Source organism: Macaca mulatta, chromosome 2, assembly GCF_049350105.2.
Source record: "Macaca mulatta isolate MMU2019108-1 chromosome 2, T2T-MMU8v2.0, whole genome shotgun sequence".
Lineage (NCBI taxonomy): Eukaryota > Metazoa > Chordata > Mammalia > Primates > Cercopithecidae > Macaca > Macaca mulatta.
In genome coordinates, this window is record NC_133407.1 from 113,652,954 (window position 1) to 113,678,035 (window position 25,082).

The following is a 25,082-nucleotide window of genomic DNA, read 5'->3' on the forward strand; positions in this document are numbered from 1 at the left end:
CAGCCTTCACAGAATTGAAGACAGTTAGGGCTTTGCTCTGGATTAGACTTTGGCTTAAAGGAATGTTGTGGCTGGTTTGATCTTCCACGTAAACCAGTAAAACTTTCACCATATCGGTGATAAGGCTGTTTCACTTTCTTATCATTTGTGTGTTTACTGGAATAACCCTTCTAATTTCCTTCAAGAACTTTTCCTTTGCATTCACAAATTGGCTAACTGTTTGGTGCTGGCAGCCTAGTTTTGGACCTGTCTCAGCTTTCAACATGCTTTCCACACTAAGCTTAATCATTTCTAGCCTTTTTTTTTTTTTTTTTTTTTTTTTTTTTAACAGAGTTAACACTCTGTCCCCCAGGCTGGAGTGAAGTGAAGTGGCATGATCTCAGCTCACTGCAACCGCCACCCCCCCCACTCCCCGCCCCCCGGTTCAAGTGATTTTCCTGCCGCAGCCTCCCAAGTAGCTGGGATTATAGGCGCCCACTACCACCCCTGCTAATTTTTATATTTTTAGTAGAGACGGGTTTTGCCATGTTGGCCAGGCTGGTCTCCTGACCTCAAGTGATCCACCTGCCTCAGCCTCCCAAAGTGCTAGGATTACAGGCGTGAGCCACCGCGCTTGGCTCATTTCTAGCTTTTGACTTAAAGTGAGAGATGTATGACTCTTCCTTTCCCTTGAACACTTAGAGGCCATTGTGGGATTATTAATTGATCTAATTTTAATATTGCTGTGTCCCAGAGAATAGAGAGGCCCAAGAAGAGGGAGATGGGGGAATGGCCAGTAAGTGGAGCAGTCAGAACACACACAACATTTATCGATTAAGTTCACTATTTTATGTGGGTGAGGTTCACAGTGCCCCAAAATAATTGCAATAGTAACATCAAAGATCACTGATCACAGATCACCATAACAGATAGTTTGAAATATTGCAAGAATTACCAAAATGTAGGCCAGGCATGGTGGCTCATGTCTGTAATCCCAGCACTTTGGGAGGCCATGGCGGGTGGATCACCTGAGGTCAGGAGTTTGAGACCAGCCTGGCCAACATGGCGAAATCCCGTCTCTACTAAAAATACAAAAATTAGCCAGATGTAGTGGTGGGCACCTGTAGTCCCAGCTACTTGGGAGGCTGAGGCAAGAGAATTGCTTGAGCCTGGGAGGAGGAGGTTGTAGTAAGCCAAGATGGTGCCACTGCACCCTAGCCTGGGTGACAGAGACTCCGTCTCAGAAAAAAAAAAAGAAGAAGAAGAATTACCAAAATGTGACACAGAGACACAAAGTAAGCATATCCTGTTGAAAAAATGGTGCTAACAGACTTGCTTGACACAGGGTTGCCACAAACCTTCCTTCTATAAAAAAAGCAGTATTTGCAGCGCACAAAGCCCAGTAAACTGAGGAGTGCCATGGTGTGATCTTGGCTCACTGCAACTTCCGCCTCCCGGGTTTAAGCGATCCTCCTGCCTCAGCCTCCCGAGTAGCTGGGACTACATGCGTGCACCATCACACTCAGCTAATTTTTTAATATTTTTAGTAGAAACGGGGTTTCACCACATTGGCCAGGATGGTCTTGATCTCTTTGACTTCATGATCCATCTGCCTTAGCCTCCCAAAGTGCTGGAATTACAGGCATAAGCCACCATGAGCAGCCTCTTTTTTTTTTTTTTTTTTTTTTTTAAGATGGAGTCTTGCTATGTTGCCCAGGCTGGAGTGCAGTGGCATGATCTCGGCTCACTGCAACCTCCGCCTCCCTGGTTCAAGCAATTCTCCTGCCTCAGCCTCCCGAGTAGCTGGGATTACAGGCCCCCGCCACCACGCCCCGCTATTTTTTGTGTTTTAGTAGAGGTAGGGTTTCAGCATCTTGGCCAGGCTGGTCTCCAACTCCTGACGTCAAATGATCCACCCACCTGGGCCTTCCAAAGTGCTGGGATTATAGGCATGAGCCACTGCACCCGGCGTATTAGCTATGCTCTTGAGGTGATTTACATTTGTTGTGTCTGTGGGGTAGAAATACTGTACAGTGGTGTTGACAGCTCTTCCTGATTTTGCTTTCAGTGACCTCAGGTTGGTAGCTTGAAATTAGTCATGGCAGGAGTATTCACACCACAGAAATGGGCTATTGCTACTAATCAGAGCTGACTGTTACTAATCCCAACCCCCCCAGAGCCAGTGGTGAAACACTGACCAGCACTCCATGGAGATAAGATCATGCCCCAGGGAGCCTGAGCAGGGAGATAAGGCCCTGCCCTGGAAGTCATCTGAGCTGTGCCCTGGCCCTAGCAAACAGCAGCCCTCTGACTGACCCACTGGCCCACCCACAGATGAGGAGCTCTATGCTGGTGTGTACATCGATTTTATGGGCACTGACGCAGCCATCTTCCGCACACTTGGAAAGCAGACGGCCATGCGCACGGATCAGTACAACTCCCGGTGGCTGAACGGTAAGCGCAGCTCCAGGAGCCCTTCCATGGCCATGTGTCTGGGATGCGGCAAGGAGGTTGCAAAGAAGCACATGTCGGGGAATTAGGGACATATTTAGCCTATGACTACCTGGGGCAGGGGTAGTTTCTTATCTGGAGAGGAGTTGGGGGTGTTCTTGTACCTGGCTGGGGATGTTGGAGAACATCAGGGGCATCATCAGAGTAGGGGCTCACCTAGCTGACCCCTGCTATCTGCAGACCCATCGTTCATCCATGCTGAGCTCATTCCTGACAGTGCGGAGCGCAATGATGATAAGCTCTACTTCTTCTTCCGTGAGCGGTCGGCAGAGGCACCACAGAGCCCCGCTGTGTATGCCCGCATTGGGCGCATTTGCCTGGTATGCATTGGCAGAGCCACCAGGCTGCCTCCTCCACCAATTCTGCCTTCATCAGCCCTGCTTCAGCCAGGGTGTGGGGTCAAGAGCTGATCTGACCTGGCCTCTTGCCCCACCCCTCAGAATGATGACGGTGGTCACTGTTGCCTGGTCAACAAGTGGAGCACATTCCTGAAGGCGCGGCTCGTCTGCTCCGTCCCGGGCGAGGATGGCATTGAGACTCACTTTGATGAGCTCCGTGAGTGCCCAGCAGGCAGGCAGGGTGCTCTGGCTACAGCAAGAGGGATAGAGGCTGGATGGGTGGTCAGGGTGCCTTTGGTGGGCCCCCTCCCCTGTGCAGGAGTGGGTGAGGCCCAGGGGCTCCCACCCAAGGCACCCTCCAATACCTTCTCCCTCTGTTCCCAGAGGACGTGTTTGTCCAGCAGACCCAGGACGTGAGGAACCCTGTCATTTACGCTGTCTTTACCTCCTCTGGGTGAGGCTGGGTTCGGGGCCAGCAGTGACAGGAAGTGGCCCCGTTGGGGGATTATAACTCGTGTAGGACCCTGGCACGGTGGTGAGCCGTGGGGAGGGGGCATTTGGGGAGGGACTCGTCCCGCTCAGAGCGCCTCCTGTGCCCACAGCTCCGTGTTCCGAGGCTCTGCTGTGTGTGTCTACTCCATGGCTGATATTCGCATGGTCTTCAACGGGCCCTTTGCCCACAAAGAGGGGCCCAACTACCAGTGGATGCCCTTCTCAGGGAAGATGCCCTACCCACGGCCGGGCACGGTAAGAACCCCACTCATCTTGCCTCTCCCCTTCGTCTTCTTCTAAGAGGCCTCTGGGTCAGGCCCTCTGCAACATGGACCCCACCATCATGGCCCTCCCAGCCAGCAGAGGCAGTGAGCTGCAGTGCACACAGACAGGCCTTCACACACAGTTCAGGCTGTGGAGGTGCTCAGCCAGGATTCTGGGACAAAGATGGTGTGCTGGGTGCTCCTCAGAGGGTCCTCTGTGGAACTGTCTGGGAGCCAAAGGTTGGAGGGAAGCGTCTTCCCGGCGGATACTGGAGGCAGGCTGGAGGTTGGCTCAGCTGAGGAACAGGAGGCAAAGAACTGGGGAGGGGCAGGGCTAGGCCTCAGGCAGGGTCTCAGAGGTCACAGAGGTGTGTCACTTTATCTTGATGTGACACTGGGCTGATGCAGGAGTCTAAACAGGAGAGCAGCGGATCTGATCAATGCACTCTGACTCCATGTGGTCAGGACTGGGCTGGGGAAGCTGGTCTCAGCGGGGGACAGGGGAGGCTTCCTTCCAGAGGTAACCTGGAGTCAGAAGGATGGGCCAGATGTAAGCTGACCATGGTGGGGGCAGGCTGAGCCCAGGCTCAGGTGACAGCTTCAGGAAGGAGGAGAGTGAGCCTGGTGTGTGACAAGGACGTCAGGGCCTGTAGTCCAGCTGTGCAGGAGGGAGACGAGTGAGACCCTAGGAACAGCCAGAGAGAAAGGAGATGACAGGGTGGGGAGGGGACGTGGAAGGGAGTGGTCTGCTTGGCCAAATGCTGCCACGAGGTCATGGCACATGAGGCCAGGGAGGTGGCTGTGGCATTTGACCACGTGAGACTTTGGCCGGAGCAGGACCTGTAGAGGTCAGGTGCAGGGCAGAAACCTGGAGAGGGGCTTTGGGGAGAGGAGCAGGTTGAGGTGGTGGGGACAGTGCAGCGGCCTCTTCTGAAGCTAATGGCTCCAGCCTGCACTGCCCAGGCAGCCTGGGACTGACACTTACCACCTGTCCACAGTGCCCTGGTGGAACCTTCACACCATCTATGAAGTCCACCAAGGACTATCCTGATGAGGTGATCAACTTCATGCGCAGCCACCCGCTCATGTACCAGGCCGTGTACCCTCTGCAGCGGCGGCCCCTGGTGGTCCGCACAGGTGCTCCCTACCGCCTCACCACTGTTGCTGTGGACCAGGTGGATGCAGCCGACGGGCGCTATGAGGTGCTTTTCCTGGGCACAGGTACCCACTGCTGCTCCCGGCCTCTCCCACGCTGGGCCCACCGGGTGCGGGGTGCAGATCCTTGGGGCTGGGGCTTGCCCTGCTAGGGCTTGCTGCAAGCTCATCAGAGTCACCTCTTCATCTTCATCCTTTGGTGCCTTCTCCCTATTGCTGGGATAACAGAGGCTAGGGGTGAGAAAACCCCATTCCCATTTCCATCCACAGGGGCCCAGGAGAACAGGGACACTAGGCATCTGGAGACCTATGTATGGCAGGAAAGGGGTGGAGACAGATGTTAGACACCTCCAGGATACACAGGCCATACACATGCTCATGTGTGCACACACATGACACAGTGCACCCCCTACAGTTCCAGCAGCCCAAACACAGGAGAATGCATGTCCCAGTGTCCTGTTCTCAGTAGGGCCCAAAATCAGTGTCTGGATTGGTGGGGGCAGACCCTGGCCATGACCCCCTATGTCCTGGGCCAGTCCCTTTGACCTGGGGAAACTCTTCCACCTTGGCACAGAGCTCCAGCTCCAATGCCCTAGGGGGGTTTGGGCCCTGGTGGGGGAAGGGGCTGAGGCTGGTACCCCTTCCCCAGCATCCCCAGCCCCACTGAGGCCCTGCCCGGCCCGTTCCAGACCGCGGGACAGTGCAGAAGGTCATTGTGCTGCCCAAGGATGACCAGGAGATGGAAGAGCTCATGCTAGAGGAGGTGGAGGTCTTCAAGGTGGGTGTGACACCACCCAGTCCTGACCTCTTCACCTTGACCCTCCCCCGAGTCCCAGCCTCTGACCCAAGACCTCTAGGTCAGGGCAGGGAGGGGGTCCCTGGGGTCCCAAGCTGATCTTTATCTTTTTCTAGGATCCAGCACCTGTCAAGACCATGACCATCTCTTCTAAGCGGGTAAGTCTTTGGCCAGGTGGGCCAGGGATGGGGACAGGGCCTGCATCCCCTCAGGGTCATGCCCTTGGCACAGGAATGGGTAAATTGAGACATGGAACAGGGAAGAGGAGCCCGGCCTAGGTGGCTATTGGTGAGGCTGGCTGTGCGACAGGAACTGACAAGGCCCTACCCTTTGCCCTAGCAACAACTCTACGTGGCATCAGCCGTGGGTGTCACGCACCTGAGCCTGCACCGCTGCCAGGCGTATGGGGCTGCCTGTGCTGACTGCTGCCTTGCCCGGGACCCTTACTGCGCCTGGGATGGCCAGGCCTGCTCCCGCTATACAGCATCCTCCAAGAGGTGTGGATCCCTAGACACCTGGGATTTTAGCAACCAGACCCAGGGCCCTATCCTAGGGGATTGAGGGTGCATGTGATATTACCCTCGGGGAGTCTTATGGGTAAGACATCACTTCCCCAGGGAAAAAGGGCCCTGCCCTGGAGTCATCAGGGATACAGGGACCTGGGGGGGCAAGCTTCCTGGGAGTACTCCTTCAGGGGCTATCCCCATTCAGGCGGAGCCGCCGGCAGGACGTCCGGCATGGAAACCCCATCAGGCAGTGCCGTGGGTTCAACTCCAATGGTGAGTATACTGGGCCTCATCGTGGGGTGCTGCTCACACTGCAGAGCGCCATGCAGCCCACGAAGCTGCTCACAGGGCCCCCACTGTAAGGATGCCCTGATGGCTAATGGGGGGTGGGGGCTAATGGAGATGGGATGTCCCTAGTTGCCCCCTCAAGGAATGGAGCCCCATCAACACAGAGCTCTACATTAGTGAGTGGGTTCCCCTTGGTGCCTGCCCCGAAGCAGCCAACAGGCTGCTCGGAGGTGATGCTGCTTTTGCTCAACCCCTCTCTCACTCTACAGCCAACAAGAATGCCGTGGAGTCTGTGCAGTATGGCGTGGCCGGCAGTGCAGCCTTCCTGGAGTGCCAGCCCCGCTCGCCCCAAGCCACTGTTAAGTGGCTGTTCCAGCGAGATCCTGGTGACCGGCGCCGAGAGGTGAGTGCCTGCGCCCAGTGCTGCACTGTGGATGTGAGAATCCTTGTGCAGTGGTGAAATGTAGTAGAGGAGTGATCTGGAGCAACTCTCATGCTGTGAAACCCCTTCCAAGTTCCCTTCGCTACATGCAGATCCTTTGAGTGAAAACAGTTATGTGGAAACTCCATGGGACTGGCCGCATTCTATGGGAAGTGTTTCTAGGTATGCCTCTTCACATGAAAATTCCATATGCATACCACATTGGGGGTGTATCTTCTACAAAAACATCATATGAGTGAGCTCCAGTATGTGGAAATTCTGTGGGACCCTCATTTTATGGAAATGCCCTATGCCCTACAGGTGTCCCTGTTTACATGGAAGTTCTATGTGGTTATCCCAGTTGCATATTCTCATTAAATGGAAATTCTGGCTGGGTGTGTGGTGGCTCACGCCTGTAACCCCAACACTTTGGGAAGCCAAGGCAGGCAGATTGCTTGAGGTCAGGGGTTCGAGACCAGCCTGGGCAACATGGTGAAACCCTCTCTCTACCAAAAATACAATTAGCTGGACGTAGTCATGCATATGGTCCCAGCTACTTGGGAGGCTAAGGTGGGAGGATGGCTTGAGCCTGGGAGGCAGAGGTTGCAGTAAACTGAGATCATTCAACTGTACTCTAGCCTGGGCATCAGAGCCAGACCCTGTCTCAAAAAAAAAAAAAAAAAAAAGGGAAATTCTGTGTGCGCTTCAAATTTTCCTCATTGTACAGAATGTACAGACCATACCTCCTTATGGTCATCCCTCCTGAAATGGAAATCTGTACAGATGCCTTATTCAAATATCTCTCATTATGTGGAAACTTCATGTGGTTTTTGTGGCATATGGAAATCCCACATGGGTGCCTCTACACAGAATGACCACAAAGGTGGTCTGATCTGGTCACTGGTTAGGGCCTTAGGGTGGTCACAGAGCCTCTGAACCCCCTCTCCTTGCCCCTGCAGATTCGTGCAGAGGACCGCTTCCTGCGCACAGAGCAGGGCTTGTTGCTCCGTGCCCTGCAGCTCAGCGATCGTGGCCTCTACTCCTGCACAGCCACTGAGAACAACTTTAAGCACGTCGTCACACGAGTGCAGCTGCATGTACTGGGCCGGGAAGCCGTCCATGCTGCCCTCTTCCCACCACTGGCCGTGAGCGCCCCGCCACCCCCAGGCGCAGGTCCCCCAACGCCTCCTTATCAGGAGCTGGCCCAGCTGCTGGCCCAGCCAGAAGTGGGCCTCATCCACCAGTACTGCCAGGGTTACTGGCGCCATGTGCCCCCCAGCCCCAGGGAGGCTCCAGGAGCACCTCGGTCTCCTGAGCCCCGGGACCAGAAAAAGCCCCGGAACCGTCGGCACCACCCTCCGGACACATGAGGCCAGCTGCCTGAGCCCTGCCATGGGCCAGCCTAGCCCTTGTCCCTTTTAATATAAAAGATATATATATATATATAAATATATATATATAAAATATCTATATTCTATACACACCCTGCCCCTGCAAAGACAGTATTTATTGGTGGGTTGAATATAGCCTGCCTTAGTGGCAGCATCCTCCAAAACTTAGACCCATGTTGGTCAGAGACGGCAGAAAACAGAGCCAGCCTAAACAGGCCCAGCCAGTTGGTGGGGCCAGGCCAGGACCACACAGTCCCCAGACTCAGCTGGAAGTCTACCTGCTTGACAGCCTCCACCAAGATCTACAGGACAAAGGGAGGGAACAAGCCCTGCTCGAATGGGGCACGGACTGTCCACCTTTTCTGATGTGTGCTGTCACTGTCAACCTGTGCTGTGGCATAGACATGGATGCGAGGACCACTTTGGAGACTGGGGTGGCCTTAAGTGCACTCAGAGAAGGGAAGAAGGGGCCATCACAGGATGCCAGCCCCTGCCTGGGTTGGGGGCACTCAGCCACGGCCAGCCCCTTCCTGGGTATTTATTCTCTATTTATTGGGGATAGGAGAAGAGGCATCCTGCCTGGGTGGGACAGCCCCTTCAGCCCCTTCTCCCCTCCCCGCCTGGCCAGGGCAGGGCCACCCCACTCTACCTCCTTAGCTTTCCCTGTGCCAGTTTGACTCGGAGGCTGGGAGCATAGCAGAGGGGCCAGGCCCAGGCAGGGCTGACGGGAGGCCCCAGCTCTGAGGGGAGGGGGTCCGTGGTAGAGGCCTGGGGCCAGTAGAGGCTCCCCAGGGCTTATGTCCACCACGTCAAGCAATGGGTGTGGATGTAATTAGCTCTGGGAGCAGTTGGGTAGATGGGTGGGGGCTCCTGGCGGCCTTCTGCTGCCCAGGCCACAGCCGCCTTTGGGTTCCATCTTGCTAATAAACACTGGCTCTGGGACTAGACTTTGGCTTCTCTCCTTCGTCGGGGGATTCACAGCCACATGTGGTGGGCCTGGGGAGCCAGGTGGGGGACTGGGAAGGGAGTAGATTGGCTCCATTTAAAGAAACCCAACATGTAGAAACCACATTTAGTTTGACAAACCTGGGCTGCTGCACCACCCCAAACACTTGGGCAGTGCGAAGGGCTGCAGAGCCCTCCCAGGGCCCACTCACTCCTCAGGGTCAGGGAGGGTGGGTGGAGCCTGAAGGCTGAAAGTGGCACAAATGAAACGGCCTCACTCCTGGACAGATCCCCATCATCCAACAGGGTGGGTGTAGAAGCTGCCAGCCTGTGGTAGGAGCCAGCATTCACTTCCCACGCACACTATTTAGAGATAGCCGTTAGTGCTCGGTGTCTGGGGCCCCAGCACCCCCTTGTGGTCTCTTGAGTCTGTGGCAGAGTTGAGTGCTGAAAGGCAGCCAGGTTCCAGGGAAGCAGTCCAGCCAGGAAGCTCAGGGTGCCTGAAGGAGCCTTTGAGAGCCCAAGATTTGGGTTTTCCTATGGAGGTTGAGGGTGGGAAATCTCTAGAACCTGGGAGCTCAACACTTTGGGCTCAACCTAAACAATTTCTGCCCAGCAGTGAGCCCTGCACCTGAACAGAGCACCAGACCCCCTAAGCTGAGGCAGGCAGGCCCTGGAGATAAACTTAGGCAGGCCTCGGCACACCCACATCAGAGAGAGCAGGAGCAGGATAGGTGAGCCCCATTCCTCCATACCCCAGGGAACACCATACCTGCTCTGGGATGCAATTTCTCCACCTGACAACAGGCCTGCAAAACATTGTCTGGAAGAGCCTGGCCACCTCTGCAGATCAGAGACTTTGTTGCACCCAAATTCAAGTGTACATATAGGCACAGGCACCTGCAAGCATGCATGCACACACACAGTCATACACAGGCAGAGATGGACACGCAAGGCACACACATGCTCAGGGACACACAGGCATGTTCACACCCCTGCATATAAGCAAGTGCACACGTGCAAACCTACACAAACTGCAAAACACACAAGCTTATGTGTGCATGAAGAGAAGTACACAAAACATTCACACATGCATACACGTGTATATACACGTGCACACATAAGCATGCACACAGGCACGGGATTCCTATAAGCACACGCACTCACAAAGGCATAAACACATAGGCACACATGTACACACAGGTATTCATGCACAAACATGTCAAGTTATTGCTCACTTGGTGCCAGTAAAAGACACACCCATGGCCGGGCAAGGTGGCTCACGCCTGAATCCCAGCACTTTGGGAGGCCGAGGTGGGCAGATCACAAGGTCAGGAGATCGAGACCTTCCTAGCCAATATGGTGAAACCCCGTCTTTACTAAAAGTATTTTAAAAATTAGCTGGATATGGTGGCACGTGCCTGTAATCCCAGCTGCTTGGGAGGTTGCGGCAGGAGAAGCTTGAACCAGGGAGTTGAAGATTGCAGTGAGCCAAGATCGCGCCACAGCACTCAAGCCTGGTGACAGTGAAACTCTGTCTCAAAAAAAAAAAAATGCTAGGCCGGGCGCGGTGGCTCAAGCCTGTAATCCCAGCACTTTGGGAGGCCGAGACGGGCGGATCACGAGGTCAGGAGATCGAGACCATCCTGGCTAACCCCGTGAAACCCCGTCTCTACTAAAAAATACAAAAAACTAGCCGGGTGGCCGGTCACGGTGGCTCAAGCCTGTAATCCCAGCACTTTGGGAGGCCGAGGCGGGTGGATCACGAGGTCAGGAGATCGAGACTATCCTGGCTAACATGGTGAAACCCCGTCTCTACTAAAAATACAAAAAACTAGCTGGGCGTGGTGGCGGGCGCCTGTAGTCTCAGCTACTTGGGAGGCTGAGGCGGGAGAATGGCGTGAACCCGGGAGGCGGAGCTTGTAGTGAGCCGAGATCACACCAGTGCACTCCAGCCTGGGAGACACAGCGAGACTCCGTCTCAAAAAAAAAAAAAAAAAAAAAAAACTAGCCGGGCAAGGTGGCGGGCGCCTGCAGTCCCAGCTACTTGGGAGGCTGAGGCAGGAGAATGGCGTAAACCCGGGAGGCGGAGCTTGCAGTGAGCTGAGATCCGGCCGCTGCACTCCAGCCTGGGTGACAGAGCGAGACTCCGTCTTAAAAAAAAAAAAAAAAAAAATGCTGGGCACGATGGCTCACGCCTGTAATCCCAGCACTTTGGGAGGCCACGGCGGGTGGATCATGAAGTCAGGAGATCGAGACCATCCTGGCTAACACGGTGAAACCCTGTCTTTACTAAAAATACAAAAAATTAGCCCGATGTGGTGGTGGGCGCCTGTTGTCCCAGCTACTTGGGAGGCTGAGCCAGGAGAATGGCGTGAACCCGGGAGGCAGAGCTTGCCGTGAGCCAATATCGTGCCACTGCACTCCAGCCTGAGCAACAGAGCTAGACTCCGTCCAAAAAAAAAAAAAAGACACATACACCAAGGCACACAGAGAAGATATGCATGCCCACCAGAGTCCGCTGGAAGCCGAGGACCTCTTTGGGGTAGCTCCAGCCTGTGATATGGGATTATGGGATGAATGCAATGCCCACTGTTTCCCTCTCTCTGGATTCCCTGCAGGTCATAAAATCCCAGTCCAGTGTCACCCAGCCCTTCTTAACCACTTCCTCCTGTGTGACGCTTTGAGCCTCTACTTCCTCATCAGTAAAATGAGGCTGATGACATGGGCATCTATCCTCCAGGGCCAGTGTGAGCTTACAACAAGATAAGGAGTGGTGCTGAGCCCGGTGCTGGGCAGGCAGCAGGCATGTTTCTCCCAATTATGCCCTCTCACTGCCAGCTCCACCTCCATCGTCCTCACCCCCAGGGCTCAAGGTTCTGCCTTCCCCTTTCTCAGCCCTGATCCTACCCACTCCCAGGCAGCACCAGGGCCTCTCCTGAAGGGTGGAGGGGGGCAGAAGGACAGCAGGAGTGCAGAGTCAGCGGTTGAGGGATTGGGGCTATGCCAGCCTGATTAGAAGGGTTGGGGGGGCTGAGCTGGATTCACCTGTCCTTGTCTCTGATTGGCTCTTGGACACCCCTAGCCCCCAAATCCCACTAAGTAGCCCCACTAGGGACTGCACAGGTCCGTAGAGAGCCAGTTGATTGCAGGTCCTCCTGGGGCCAGAAGGGTGCCTGGGAGGCCAGGTTCTGAGGATCCCCTCCATCCAGAAGAACCACCTGCTCACTCTGTCCCTTCACCTGCTGCTGGGACCATGGGGGCTGGGGCCAGTGCTGAGGAGAAGCACTCCAGGGAGCTGGAAAAGAAGCTGAAAGAGGATGCTGAGAAGGATGCTCGAACCGTGAAGTTGCTGCTTCTGGGTAGGGGTGTGGGCCCTGGTGGGGCCACTGCCACCAGATCATTGGTCTGGAGGCAGGCAGGCAGCCCTTCTGTGAAGCAAGGGTTCCCTGGGAAGCAATATGAGCCTGCAACAGAGTAGGGCACAGGGTGGGAGCCCTGGCCATGCAAGGCCAGGCCTGACAGGTGGTGTCCTATTCCCCCAAGGCTGGACATCCCATGAAGCCCCTCTCCAGACGGCTCTGCCTCAGGTGACCCACCCTCCAGAAGTGCGTGCCAACCACACTCTTGCACGAGTGTGTGAGGCTGACTTTTCTGTGGCTGGGCTCCCACAAGCGTCATGCAGCCTTTGGTTTGGTAGGCCTGCTGGGCAGTGCTCAGAAGCCAGGGGCCTCACTGGGAGCCCGTTATTGGGCTGCTACTTTGGGAAGGGGATGGTCATAGTCCTCCTGGGGGTGGGGAGTCTCTAGAACCACCCAGATCCACAAAGAATGGCCCTCAGGTGCCAGAGGGCTGTGGCTGGTAGACCTACAAAGCAGCCAACGGGTCTGGCAGGTGCTGAGGCCCAGTGGGAGTAGATAAAGCCGTGTCCACCAGACCGTGGGCAGTGAGAAGAGACGGGGCTGATCCAGGCCTGCCTCAAGGTCACTGTCTGACCTCTCAAGGGGAAAGAGCAGCTTCAAGAGGGCCGGGCAGGCTCCACCCAAGCTCCCCAGAGTCTGGTCAACCAGCTGGAGGTGGGTGAGGGACCAAGCCAGTCCCACTTTCCCCCAAGGCAGAGAGGCTAAGCCGGAAATCTCATTAACTGTGCCCAACGCCCTCGCAGGGGCAAGCTCAGAAAGGATGTCAACTCTGCCCTCCCTGCTACCCAAAGGCGCTAATTCCCTCTGAGCCTCTTGGAGACACCCGCATCCCTTCAGGTGAAAAGCAAGGGATTTACCCGCCTCAAATAACCCAGTGCATGCGGTGCCAGAGGCTCCCACGAGGTGGCGATGGCGCTTCGGGATTTCTTCATTGCAGTCTCACAGCATAATAAAGGCTGCCTGTGTCGGTGTCTTGGGGCCTCCCAGTCCCAGAACAGTTGAGGTCGTTGATTCCCCTCGTTGGCTTCCTTTCTTCACTTTCCTGACATTTGCAAACCTTGTGCCTTCAGGGTGTCAGGACTTACTTTGGACGGGGTGGGTAGGTGTGGCTACGGGGTGGGTAGGTGTGGCTACGGGGTGGGGGCTGACGCTCAGGCCTCTTCGCTGCCGGTCCACCCTGACAACTCGGGAGGGCCCGGTCCTCCCGGCCTCCTTGGGGGAGGGGGCAGGCGGTCAGCGCAGCTCTGAGGCGCCGCTTCCCTTTCAGGTGCGGGTGAGTCCGGGAAGAGCACCATCGTCAAGCAGATGAAGTGAGTGCCCCTGCCTGTCCCGAGGTCCCTGGGGCTGGGTCCTTCCCCACTTCCCCACGAGGCTCTGACCCTGCTCGCCTCGGCCTCAGGATTATCCACCAGGACGGGTATTCGCTGGAAGAGTGCCTCGAGTTCATCGCCATCATCTACGGCAACACGTTGCAGTCCATCCTGGCCATCGTGCGCGCCATGACCACACTCAACATCCAGTACGGAGACTCTGCACGCCAGGTGTGCCAGGAGGCGGGCTGAGCGGGCCTCTGGGGACTCGAGGCTCGTGGCTGGGCCCGAGTCCCTGGCCGCCACCAGCCACTCTCACCCTGCCCCCAGGACGACGCCCGGAAGCTGATGCACATGGCAGACACCATAGAGGAGGGCACGATGCCCAAGGAGATGTCGGACATCATCCAGCGGCTGTGGAAGGACTCCGGTATCCAGGCCTGTTTTGAGCGCGCCTCGGAGTACCAGCTCAACGACTCGGCGGGCTAGTGAGCGCGTGGGCAGCGCGGGGCGCGGGGCGCAGGGGGCCCTCCACGCCTCCCCACCCACCCACGGCCCGGTCTCGCGCAGCTACCTCTCCGACCTGGAGCGCCTGGTAACCCCGGGCTACGTGCCCACCGAGCAGGATGTGCTGCGCTCGCGAGTCAAGACCACTGGCATCATCGAGACGCAGTTCTCCTTCAAGGACCTCAACTTCCGGTACGACCCACATGCCAGCCCGGGAGGTCACTGCCCCAGGCCCCGTCCTGCCCCGGGGACCCCATCCCTGCGATAGACCCTGCCCCTTCCTGGATATCCCGCCAGCAGAAAGGGTAGTAGTCCCAGCAGAGAGCTCACCGACCAGCACAGGGCGAGGGGATGCTCCCTGTTAGGCCCAGGGCGCGGGTTCAGGCCCCCGCGGCCCCGCAGGATGTTCGATGTGGGCGGGCAGCGCTCGGAGCGCAAGAAGTGGATCCACTGCTTCGAGGGCGTGACCTGCATCATCTTCATCGCGGCGCTGAGCGCCTACGACATGGTGCTGGTGGAGGACGACGAAGTGGTGGGTGCCAGGCAGGGCCTGTGTTCCAGGGGCGAGGAGGAGTTGCTGGCCCCTGGAGGCGGAGACGGCTCGCTGGGCGTGGGGAGGGCCCGGGAGGGGATGCTGGTCCCGGGCAGCCTGAGGAGGCCGGTAGGCGTTCAGCAGGCCCATCTGGGGCAGTGCGGGGCGCCCTCTGAGAGCCAGCTTAACAGGAAGCCCCACGTGCCCGGGAGCCCAGAGAGCAGGGGCTGCGGGTCGGACGCGACCCCCGGTGCCCAACAGCTGCTGCCCTCCTCAGAACCGCATGCACGAGAGCCTGCACCTGTTCAACAGTATCTGCAACCACCGCTACTTCGCCACGACGTCCATCGTGCTCTTCCTCAACAAGAAGGACGTTTTCTTTGAGAAGATCAAGAAGGCCCACCTCAGCATCTGTTTCCCGGACTACGATGGTGAGACGTCCCGCACTGTCGCCAGGCTGCGCCCCCGCCCCACGATCCCGGCGCGCGCCCCCGGCAAAGGGAAGTAAGGGCTGGGCCGAGTGAGGGCTCCCACCCCCGCAGGACCCAACACCTACGAGGACGCCGGCAACTACATCAAGGTGCAGTTCCTCGAGCTCAACATGCGGCGCGACGTGAAGGAGATCTATTCCCACATGACGTGCGCCACCGACACGCAGAACGTCAAGTTTGTCTTCGACGCTGTCACCGACATCATCATCAAGGAGAACCTCAAAGACTGTGGCCTCTTCTGAGGTAGGTCGCTGCCCTCTCCAGCCCCTTGCCTCAGTACTCCAGCCCCGCCCCAGCTCCCCACCCCACACCGCGGCCTGGCGTCTCACCCCCAAATCCTGGAGCCCACTGCCTCTAGGCCCCACCCCAGCTCCTCAGGCTCCACCTCACCGCCACAGGCCCCGCCCCACCCACAAGTCCCGCCCATTGAATTTATTTTGGCCCCGCCCCAAGACCTCAGGTGTCACAGCTTCCAGGGCCGCCCCCCCAACCCACCACACACACAATGCCTAAACCCATTTATTTTGGGTCTCAGGGATGCTGACTGGGTTTCGTTTTCTCTTCACAGGTGCCTGAATTCATGCGTGTCAGTCACCCTGAGACCTGGTAGCCCTAGCTGCCTTGCAGCCCCAACCGCCAGGACCCTATCAGCCCCCAGGACTCCCAGGCTCCAGCCTGCCACATCACCAAAGCTCTGAGCCCTGCTAGCTTTGAGGCACGAATCCTCCCCCATACCTCCCACAGTATCTCAGCACCTCATGCCCCCAACCCCAGCCCTGCCCTTCACCGCCTGGCTGCACTGGCCTCTAATATTCACAGCAGCCAGCCCCAGCTAGGAACGGGTAGGACTTGGGGCAGCTGAAACTCACCGTGACTCAGCAGTCCCCAGCTGACCAATCTTCCACAGCTCTCCTGCCCCTGGGGGCCCACGACTCACCTGGTGGGCCTGGGCTCAACAAACAGCTCTCCCTCCCAGCATTTCATCAAGGACAGGGAATACCCCTCCCACACACAGGCCAGCTGCTCATCCTGCCACCTCCATGTGACAAGTTTGACACCAGTCTACCCAGAGACAGTGACTGTCCCTCCCAGCAGCCTCCAAAGGGTCCAAAGTCCAAGTTAGCTCCGGCCTGTGCGGTCCCCACATAAATACATTAGTGGGGAGGGGGCAGACCTGGGGGCCCTTGGGTGCCAGAGTGAGAAAAAACAGGACTCTTCCCCAAATACTAGGCTCAGAGCAACCTCCAGCCTTCTCCATCAGGATCTGCTCCCTGTGTCCTTGGACACCAGATCCACACACCACTTCCTCACCCAAACACAGTACCCCGGGCTAGCTGGACAACAGGATGGCCTGTTAAGGGAGGGTACTGTTGACACCAGCTGTAGCCAATAGCCGGGCTGTCCTGAGGGGTGGCTGGGGACAGAGTCCAGCTCCCTTTGATTAGTCCAGAGGACTCAGGATAGGACAAAGGCCCTGGCTGTGCCCAAAGGGGTCTACCTCAGGTGGGGTTACAAGCAAACCTGGGTGACCCTCTTGTCCCTACCAGCAGCTTCTCTTGCCCCCTCCATTCAGGGTTCCCTGGCAGGGGAAGCTGAGAGCCATGCCTGAACTATCAGGGACAAAGGCCCATGTCCCCACATCCCTGCTCCCTCCTTCCTCATCCAGCACCAAATCTTTGCTTATGTCCACAGGCCAAGGCCTGTGCTGCAGTTGGGGACAAGGAGCTTCCATCTGGCAAGGCTGGGGCACAATTTGCACTCCCCTCAGCTAGATGTGCAAACTCAGCAATAAACCTTTGCATCAGGCCCCAGCTGTCCTTTCTTGGTGGAGGGCTTAATTATCACAAGTCATGGGCATTTATTAAGTGCCCGGTGCTGGGCTGGGCATGAAGTGGGAAGATGGCCCCTCCCAGGAAGAAGTACCTGGCCTGACAAGGTGGGGCACTCTTGTGGGTATGGAACCAACTCATGGCTTTTGATGGGGGTTGAGCAGAGAGGAGTTGTGGAAAATGTTCACTGGGACAGTCTTGGATCAAGAGGGAGTTTTGAGGTGGAGGCTCATTCTGGCAGGGACAGTAGTTGTACCAGCCCTAGAAACATGGGTTCATGGCCACAGGAGTTCAGTGGAGCAAGAACAGGGGAGGAGAGACGTGGACAGGTACCCAAAGCCAGCTGGAGGGCCTGGGCTTTCTCAGAAGGTGATGGAGAGTCTTGGAAGCCCTCAAGGCAGGAACATAATTGCAGGGCTGGCATTAGGGTGAGGGAAGTGAGGCACACTCACCTCGTGTGCAAAATTTAAGGCAATGTCAAAAAATTTAGTAACCAAGATAAATAATGTTAGTATATTTTTAAAAATCAAAATGAATGCAAAACCTCACAAGGAATGAAATATCAAAATCCAACAGAGGATCCAACAGAGGCATGCTAAGATATATTGGGGCCTGAAGCAAAGGGAAAACTATTAGTTGCTATTATGTTTGTAGGGATTTTTTTGCCAGTTTTAAAAATACATGTATCATAAAGTTTACTATCTCAACCACTTGCCAGTGTACAGTTTGGTGGTGTTAAGTACATTCATAACGTTGTACAACCACCACAACTGTTCATCTCTAGAACTCCTTTCCTCTTGTAAAACTGAAACTCTGTACCCATGAAAAAATAACCCCCCATTCCTGCCTTCCCCCGGTCCTGGCACCCACCATTCTACTTTCCTTCTCTATGAATGTGACTGCTCTAAGTGCCTCAGATGTGTGGGTCCATGGAGTCTTTGTATTTTCGCAACTGGCTTATTTCACTTAGCATCATGTCTTCAAGGTTTATCCATGTGTAGCATGTGGCAGAATCTCCTTCCTTTTAAAGGTTGTATATATTCCACACTTTGTTTATTCATTCATTTATTGATGAATGGTTACATCTGCCTTTTGGCTATTATGAATAATGCTGCTATGAACGTGGGTGTACAAATCTCTCTCCCAGCCTCTGTTTTTTATTATTTTGGGTGTATACCCAGAAATGGAACTGGCAAATCATATGGTGAATCTTTTTTTTTTTTTTGAGATGGGGTATCTTTCTGTCACCAGCATGGAGTGCAGCGGCACGATCTCGGCTCCCTGCAACCTCCACTTCCCAGGTTCAAGCGATTATCCTGCCTCAGCCCCCTGAGTAGCTGGGACTACAGGCGCATGCCACCACGCCCAACTAATTTTTGTGTTTTTAGTAGAGACGGGGTTTCACCATGTTGGCCAGGATGGTCTCAATCTCTCTTGATCTCAGGTGATCAGCCCGCCTGAGACTCTCAGAGTGCTGGGATTACAGGTGTGAGCCACTGCAACCAGCCTCATAAGGTGAATCTATTTTTATTTTATTTTATTTATTTATTTATTTAGAGATGGAGTTTTGCTCTTGTTGCCCAGGCTGGAGTGGCAATGGCATGATCTCGGTTCACTGCAACCTCTGCCTCCTGGGTTCAAGCAATTCTGCCTCAGCCTCCCAAGTAACTGGGATTACAGGCATGTGCCACCACACCTGGCTAATTTTGTATTTTTAGTACAGATGGGGTTTCACCCCCCTCTGTTGGGACCAGGCTGGTCCTGAACTCCCGACCTCAGATGATCTGCCAGCCTCGGCCTCCCAAAGTGCTGGGATTACAGGCATGAGCCACTGCGCCTGGCCCCTTTTTTTTTCTTTTTTTGAGATGGAGTCTCACTCGGTAGCCCAGGCTGGAGTGCAGTGGCTTGATCTCAGCTCACTGCAATCTCTGCCTCCCGGGTTCAAGCGATTCTTCTGCCTCAGTCTCACGAGAAGCTGGGAGTATAGGCACCCGCAACCATGCCCGGCTAATTTAGTAGAGATGGGGTTTCACCATGTTGGCCAGGCTGGTCTTGGACTCCTGACCTCAGGAGATCCGCCCACGTAGGCCTCCCGAAGTGGTGGGATTATAGGCATGAGCTGCTGCACTCGGCCTACATTTAATATTTTGAGGAACAGTTTTCCACAGCAGCCGTACCACTTTACATTCCCACCAACAGTGCACAGGTGGTCCACCTTTCTCTACATCTTTGTGAACTCTTGTTATTTTCTGGGTTTTGTTTTGTTTGAGATGGGGTCTCGCTCTGTCACCCAGGCTGGAGTGTAGTGGTGCAATCTCGGCTCTGCAACCTCCGCGTCCCAGGTTCAAGCAATTCTCCTGTCTCAGCCGCCCAAATAGCTGGGACTACAGCTTCACGCCACCACGCCTGGCTAATTTTTTTTTTTTTTTTTTTTTTTAATTGAGACGGAGTTTCACTCTTGTTGCCCAAGCTGGAGTGCAATGGTGCGATCTTGGCTCACTGCAACCTCCGCCTCTGGGTTCAAGCATTTCCTCTGCCTCAGTTTCCCAAGTAGCTGGGATTATAGGCATGTGCCACCACATCTGGTTAATTTTGTATTTTTGGTAGAGACGGTGTTTTTCCATGTTGGTCAGGCTGGTCTCAAACTCCCGACCTCAAGTGATCCACCCGCCTCGGTCTCCCAAAGTGCTGGGATTACAGGCATGAGCCACCGCACCTGGCCTATTTTTCTTTTTTAATAGTAGTATCTCTTGGTAGTTTTTTTTTTTTTTTTTTTTTTTTTTTTTTTTTTTTTTTTTTTTTGAGACGGAGTCTCGCTCTGTCACCCAGGCTGGAGTGCAGTGGCCGGATCTCAGCTCACTGCAAGCTCCGCCTCCCGGGTTCACGCCATTCTCCTGCCTCAGCCTCCCAAGTAGCTGGGACTACAGGCGCCTGCCACCTCGCCCGGCTAAGTTTTTGTATTTTTAGTAGAGACGGGGTTTCACCAGGTTAGCCAGGATGGTCTCGATCTCCTGACCTCGTGATCCGCCCGTCTCGGCCTCCCAAAGTGCTGGGATTACAGGCTTGAGCCACCGCGCCCGGCTCTTGGTAGTTTTTATTTGCATTTTCCTACTGCTTAGTGATGTTGAGAATCTTTTCCTGTGCTTATTCGCCATCTGTATATCTTCTTTGGAGAAACGCCTGTTCACACCCTTTGCCCATTTTTGAATTATTTTAATGTTGTTGTTGAGTCTTAGAAGTTCTCTATATATTCTGGAGAATAATTCCTTATCAGAGACAGGATTTGCAAATTTTTTCCCCACTCTGTGGGATGCCTTTTAAACTCGTTTTATGTATTTTTTTTTTTTTTTTTGAGACGGAGTCTCACTCTGTCTCCCAGGCTGGAGTGCAGTGGCCGGATCTCAGCTCACTGCAAGCTCCGCCTCCCAGGTTTACGCCATTCTCCTGCCTCAGCTCACTGCAAGCTCCGCCTCCCGGGTTTACGCCATTCTCCTGCCTCAGCCTCCCGAGTAGCTGGGACTATAGGCGCCCGCCACCTTGCCCGGCTAGGTTTTTTTTGTATTTTTTAGTAGAGACGGGGTTTCACCTTGTTCGCCAGAATGGTCTCGATCTCCTGACCTCGTGATCCGCCCGTCTCGGCCTCCCAAAGTGCCGGGATTACAGGCTTGAGCCACCGCGCCACGCCTGTTTTATATATTTTTAATGGTTATTTTTTTTCCAGAACATTAAATAGTTGAAAAAACTTGAAAAAGTAGGTATGTTAAAACTCACATTATTTTAAGTTTAAATATTTTATTTATAACTTAAACAGAATTTTTTTTTTTTTTTTTTTGAGACGGAGTCTCACTCTGTCACCCAGGCTGGAGTGCAGTGACGCAATCTCAGCTCACTGCAAGGTCTGCTGCCCGGGCTCACACCATTCTCTTGCCTCAACCTCCTGAGTAGCTGGGACTACAGGCGCCTGCCACCACGCCCGGCTAATTTTTTTTGTAGTTTTAGTAGAGACGGGGTTTCACCATGTTAACCAGGATGGTCTCGATCTCCTGACCTCGTGATCCACCCACTTTGGCCTCCCAAAGTGCTGGGATTACAGGCGTGAGCCACCACACCCAGCCTTTTTTTTCTTTTTTCTTTTTGAGATGGAGTTTCACCCGTGTTGCCCAGGCTGGAGTGCAATGGTGCAATCTTGGCTCACCGCAACTTCTGCCTCCTGGGTTCAAGCGATTCTCCTGCCTCAGCCTTCCGAGTAACTGGGATTATAGGCATGTGCCTCCACACCTGTCTAATTTTGTATTTTTAGTAGAGACGGAGTTTTTCCATGTTAGTCAGGCTAGTCTTGAACTTCCAACCTCAGGTGATCCGCCTGCCTCACCTCCCAAAGTGCTGAGATTGCAGGTGTGAGCCACTGGCCCAGCCAGAATTTCTTATAATTCTATTTTCCTGGGTTTAATGGAGACAAAAATAACCAATAATATTTTCAAAATCTGCTTCTTGAAAAAATAATTATTAAAAGTTTTCGGCCGGTCGCGGTGGCTCAAGCCTGTAATCCCAGCACTTTGGGAGGCCGAGGCGGGTGGATCACGAGGTCAGGAGATCGAGACCATCCTTGGCTAACATGGTGAAACCCCGTCTCTACTAAAAATACAAAAAACTAGCCAGGCGAGGTGGCGGGCGCCTGTAGTCCCAGCTACTCAGAGGCTGAGGCAGGAGAATGGCGTGAACCCAGGAGGCGGAGCTTGCAGTGAGCCGAGATCACGCCACTGCACTCCAGCCTGGATGACAGAGCGAGACTCCGTCTCAAAAAAAAAAAAAAAAAAAAAAAGTTTTCATTAAGGCTGGGCGTGGTAGCTTTTGAGTGTAATCCTAGCATTTTGGGAGGCAAAGGGGGAAGAATCACCTGAGGTCAGGAGTTCGAGACCAGCCTGGCCAACATGGTGAAACCCCATCTCTACTAAAAACACAAAAATTAGCTGGGTGTGGTGGCACATCCCTGTAGTCCCAGCTACTCGTGAGGCTGAGGCAGGAGAACTGCTGGAGCTGGGAGGCAGAGGTTGCACTGAGATTGTGCCACTGGGCGACAGAGCGAGACTCTGTCTCAAAAAAAAAAAATTTTTTTTTCATTGGAACACGTATATAGGGGCACATATTTTTCCTGGAGCCAGTGTGAGTTTGGAGGAGGAGAGGAGTGTGGCTCGGGTCCCCATGAGGCATAGGTTATGTCTCCATTATCTGACAAAACCAAGGCTACAAGGTGAGGGGCTCAGTGACATGGGTTGGGGTCTGAGCGGTTGACCAAGCACAGGCAATGCCCCCACCAAGCCCGTATTGCAAAGGGGTGTTGGATGGGCTGAATTTGCAGGACCTGTAGTGCTTGGGAGAGATGCCCAGGAGGCTGACTGATACTCAGTGCTGGACAGAAAGCTAAGTGTAGGCGACATCCTCAATGTCCAGGTGGTGGGGAGCTGTGAGCCTGTGGGAGGCTGGAGAGGGGAGCATGAGGGCACCCAGGCCTGAACACAGGAAGAACACTGGATGGGGTTGGGAGGCCAGCGCACATGTGGGCAGTGATATTGGTGCTGCTCAGAAGACTGGGCATGGCGGGGGGATCTGGCCAGTGGTGCAAGACCCCTGCTGGGTGCTGTTGGCCTGGCTGAGCCAGGGCTGTTCATCTCTACTAAGGACCCGCTCCCCAGTTTGCTAGAGTGAGGTGGGATGCAGGTAGTGACAGAGGGAGGTAGTGGGCATGGGATAGGAGGCCTTGAGGAGCTGGAAGTGTTAGGCTTGAGAGGGAGGAAGCTGTCAGGAGAGGTGACTTAGTGGGGCCTTCTGCATAGCCACCTTGTCTTGGCAGAAAGGTAATGTGCTCCCCAGCCTTCCTGGGCAAGGGACAGAAGAGCCCCAACAACATGCAGGGGCTGGACCCTGCCCTCCAGATGGTCCCATCCACATATGCTTCTGACCCTGGGGTCTGGGATTCAGGGTCGGTACTCACGGATTCTGTGAGTTGGGGACACTGCCTGGCCTCAAACTGCCCTGTCCATGGCCAGCAAGTGCAGAGAGGCCCTGAGTCTCCCAGCCTGAAACCTCCTTAGCCCTGCTCACCACACCAGTGTAATTACACCCTAAGGAGCAGGATCAATGGGTACCTGATGCCTGATTCATAGTCCAGTGCAGAGGATCAGAGAGCACTGGCCCAGAGTCAGCACAGTGGCCACACCCCAGTCTTGTAAGTGGGGGGCATTTACTGTGGTCACCTCAGCCACCACCATCCCTACCTGACCTACAACCTCAAGGTGCCCCTGAGGGCCCCCACAGCCTTCAGCTCTGGCTCTGGCGGGACTAACCTGGCCCGGCCACCAACCAGAGATTAGACAAGCCTGGTGGACAGTTAATGCCGCTGACGTCAGGGCCTGGCCGGGTGGCCAGTAGGGGTTTGGGCCCTCCCCACAGGCAGTAGCACAGTCCATGTGACCAGGGCTCATTAAGCCGCTTCAGTGGCCAGAGAAGCTGGGGGCCAGATCTCAGGAGAGAGAGGGTAGGCACGTCAGGGCTGTGGGGATGAGGCCTTAGCCATGAGGTCACCAGTTCTGGGGACCCAGGCCAGGGAAGGGCTGGATAAGAGGGTTGCCTATGGGTCCCCTCCATATTTCTACACTCTGTGTTGTGGCAATAAAGCCCTGTTCATGCCCAAAGAGTAGCCTCCCAGGCACCAAACTGAGCAGAGCAGAGTCAGCAGCTGAGATGTAGTAATAGACCTTGAGGTATAGGGGTGAGAACCACCTTCTCCTGAGGATTTCAAACTCCCGATCATGAGCCCAGAAGGAGCGTGCTGCCCTGCACGCAGCCCTCCGCCCACCAGGGCTAGCCTGACGCCCAGGCTCCTTTTCCCTCCAGCCGAGCTCCTTTCTCCATCCACGGTGCCCTTTCCCTCCCCACCCTGGCTTGTGCCTTCTTCCCCTTGGCAGAGCAAGTCCGTGGGTTGCTTCGCCATCAGGCTCTCCTTGATTTGCGCCCTCCAACCTTGCAGGCGCTTTCACTTCTAGACCACCTGGAGATAGTGCTTGGAGACACTAGGGCTGGGGCTGTGTGGGTGGGGTGACAAGAGCAGCAAGAGCAGTCATTGTTGGACTAGCTGGCTCTTCACGATGACTCAAGCAGGGTTCTCAGAGGTGATCTATGAGGGTGATGAAGGACAAGTAGGAGTCTGCCAAGGAGGTGGGACAGGGTAGGGAAACTTCAGCCCTGGGAAGTACGAGGGCAGAGGCACAGGAGCATGAAAGCTAGCAAGTTCTGCAAAGAGTAGGAACATGTACAGCGAGGCCAGCCAGGCCTGGGAGAGGTGGAGAGGCCTGCTGGGAGCAGGTGGGGAGATATGAGTGAGACCAGCCAGGTGTGGGGGCAGGAGCTGCAGGGGGTCTGAGGAGTCAGGGGACACAGATACTGGGCTCTGGAAGGGCTGGGTTGGAGGCAAAGATGGGGCATTGCTGTTGGAGATGGTCTTGGGGCACTGTGTGGACAGCATGTTAACAGAGGTGGTGGCATGGTGAAAACAGGCGGCCTAGCTAGTGGCTAAGAGTTAATTACTAGAAAGGAAGGAGGAGAGCCAAGGGCTATCGGTGCCCTGGAAGGAGGATGTGAGTGGTCCCTGAGCTCTGCTGCACAGGTCTGGCAGTCTTTCAGGCCTGGGTTTAAGTTTGCGGAGATGGGGCAGTGGAGGTGGAGGCTGGGCTGAAGCCTGGGATAAAGCTTCCCCCATCCTCCATTCCAAGAGGCCGCCTGCAATCCTGCGGTTGCTCGGATGGACATTCCCTCCAGCCTCTGGGAGAAGGCGACCAGCAGCTCTCAGAGCCACATCCTAGCTGTCCAGCTGTCCGGCCACCACTGGCTGGGCCGGGAGATTCGGCAG

At 55.1% G+C, this 25,082-nt stretch overlaps 2 protein-coding genes and 2 long non-coding RNA genes across 12 annotated transcripts in view; 2 read left to right on the forward strand and 2 right to left on the reverse strand.

Annotated features, from left to right (window-relative positions):
• The window catches only part of SEMA3F (semaphorin 3F), a 34,448-nt gene extending 25,361 nt beyond the window's left edge, over window positions 1-9,087 (forward strand). For all 5 annotated transcript variants that reach the window (XM_077992832.1, XM_001103281.5, XM_015130868.3 and 2 more), the window contains 12 exons: window positions 2,314-2,433; window positions 2,671-2,810; window positions 2,931-3,045; window positions 3,213-3,282; window positions 3,431-3,575; window positions 4,582-4,804; window positions 5,428-5,516; window positions 5,651-5,692; window positions 5,874-6,031; window positions 6,246-6,313; window positions 6,598-6,731; window positions 7,709-9,087. In XM_077992832.1, coding sequence (XP_077848958.1) covers window positions 2,314-2,433; window positions 2,671-2,810; window positions 2,931-3,045; window positions 3,213-3,282; window positions 3,431-3,575; window positions 4,582-4,804; window positions 5,428-5,516; window positions 5,651-5,692; window positions 5,874-6,031; window positions 6,246-6,313; window positions 6,598-6,731; window positions 7,709-8,119 — 1,715 coding nt within the window. In that variant the 3' untranslated portion in view covers window positions 8,120-9,087. The remainder of the gene's footprint in view (window positions 1-2,313; window positions 2,434-2,670; window positions 2,811-2,930; window positions 3,046-3,212; window positions 3,283-3,430; window positions 3,576-4,581; window positions 4,805-5,427; window positions 5,517-5,650; window positions 5,693-5,873; window positions 6,032-6,245; window positions 6,314-6,597; window positions 6,732-7,708) is intronic.
• On the reverse strand, window positions 806-16,424 carry LOC114676350 (uncharacterized). Its single transcript, XR_013413966.1, has 6 exons — window positions 16,217-16,424; window positions 4,569-4,954; window positions 3,194-4,268; window positions 2,595-3,078; window positions 1,875-2,471; window positions 806-1,032 (listed from the first exon to the last, which is right to left on the reverse strand). It is a non-coding gene; the product is annotated as an uncharacterized LOC114676350 (long non-coding RNA).
• On the reverse strand, window positions 8,242-11,555 carry LOC114676351 (uncharacterized). Of its 3 annotated transcripts, none has more exons than XR_013413968.1 (4): window positions 10,810-11,555; window positions 10,507-10,666; window positions 9,858-9,985; window positions 8,242-9,622 (listed from the first exon to the last, which is right to left on the reverse strand). It is a non-coding gene; the product is annotated as an uncharacterized LOC114676351 (long non-coding RNA). The 3 variants fall into 3 exon arrangements; XR_013413969.1 differs by having other exon boundaries at window positions 10,798-11,092; XR_013413967.1 differs by lacking the exon at window positions 10,810-11,555 and having other exon boundaries at window positions 10,507-10,802.
• GNAT1 (G protein subunit alpha transducin 1) lies at window positions 12,342-17,153 on the forward strand. 3 transcript variants are annotated; one of them, XM_077992833.1, is made up of 9 exons: window positions 12,342-12,447; window positions 13,775-13,817; window positions 13,907-14,048; window positions 14,148-14,305; window positions 14,388-14,516; window positions 14,727-14,856; window positions 15,134-15,287; window positions 15,399-15,590; window positions 15,916-17,153. In XM_077992833.1, exons 1-8 carry the CDS (start codon window positions 12,342-12,344, stop codon window positions 15,587-15,589), a joined length of 1,053 nt encoding a protein of 350 aa, XP_077848959.1. In that variant the 3' UTR covers window position 15,590; window positions 15,916-17,153. The 3 variants fall into 3 exon arrangements, with proteins under 3 accessions (XP_077848959.1, XP_014986356.1, XP_077848960.1); XM_015130870.3 differs by having other exon boundaries at window positions 17,040-17,153; XM_077992834.1 differs by lacking the exon at window positions 12,342-12,447 and adding an exon at window positions 13,431-13,602.
• Window positions 17,154-25,082: the final 7,929 nt, after the last annotated feature.

Coding starts and splice junctions, on each gene's coding strand:
- GNAT1 (XM_077992833.1), top strand. CDS start 12,342: ATGGGGGCTGGGGCCAGTGCTGAGGAGAAGCACTCCAGGGAGCTGGAA. Junction 12,448..13,774: donor CGTGAAGTTGCTGCTTCTGG/GTAGGGGTGTGG, acceptor CTTCCCTTTCAG/GTGCGGGTGAGTCCGGGAAG. Junction 14,049..14,147: donor ACGGAGACTCTGCACGCCAG/GTGTGCCAGGAG, acceptor CCCTGCCCCCAG/GACGACGCCCGGAAGCTGAT.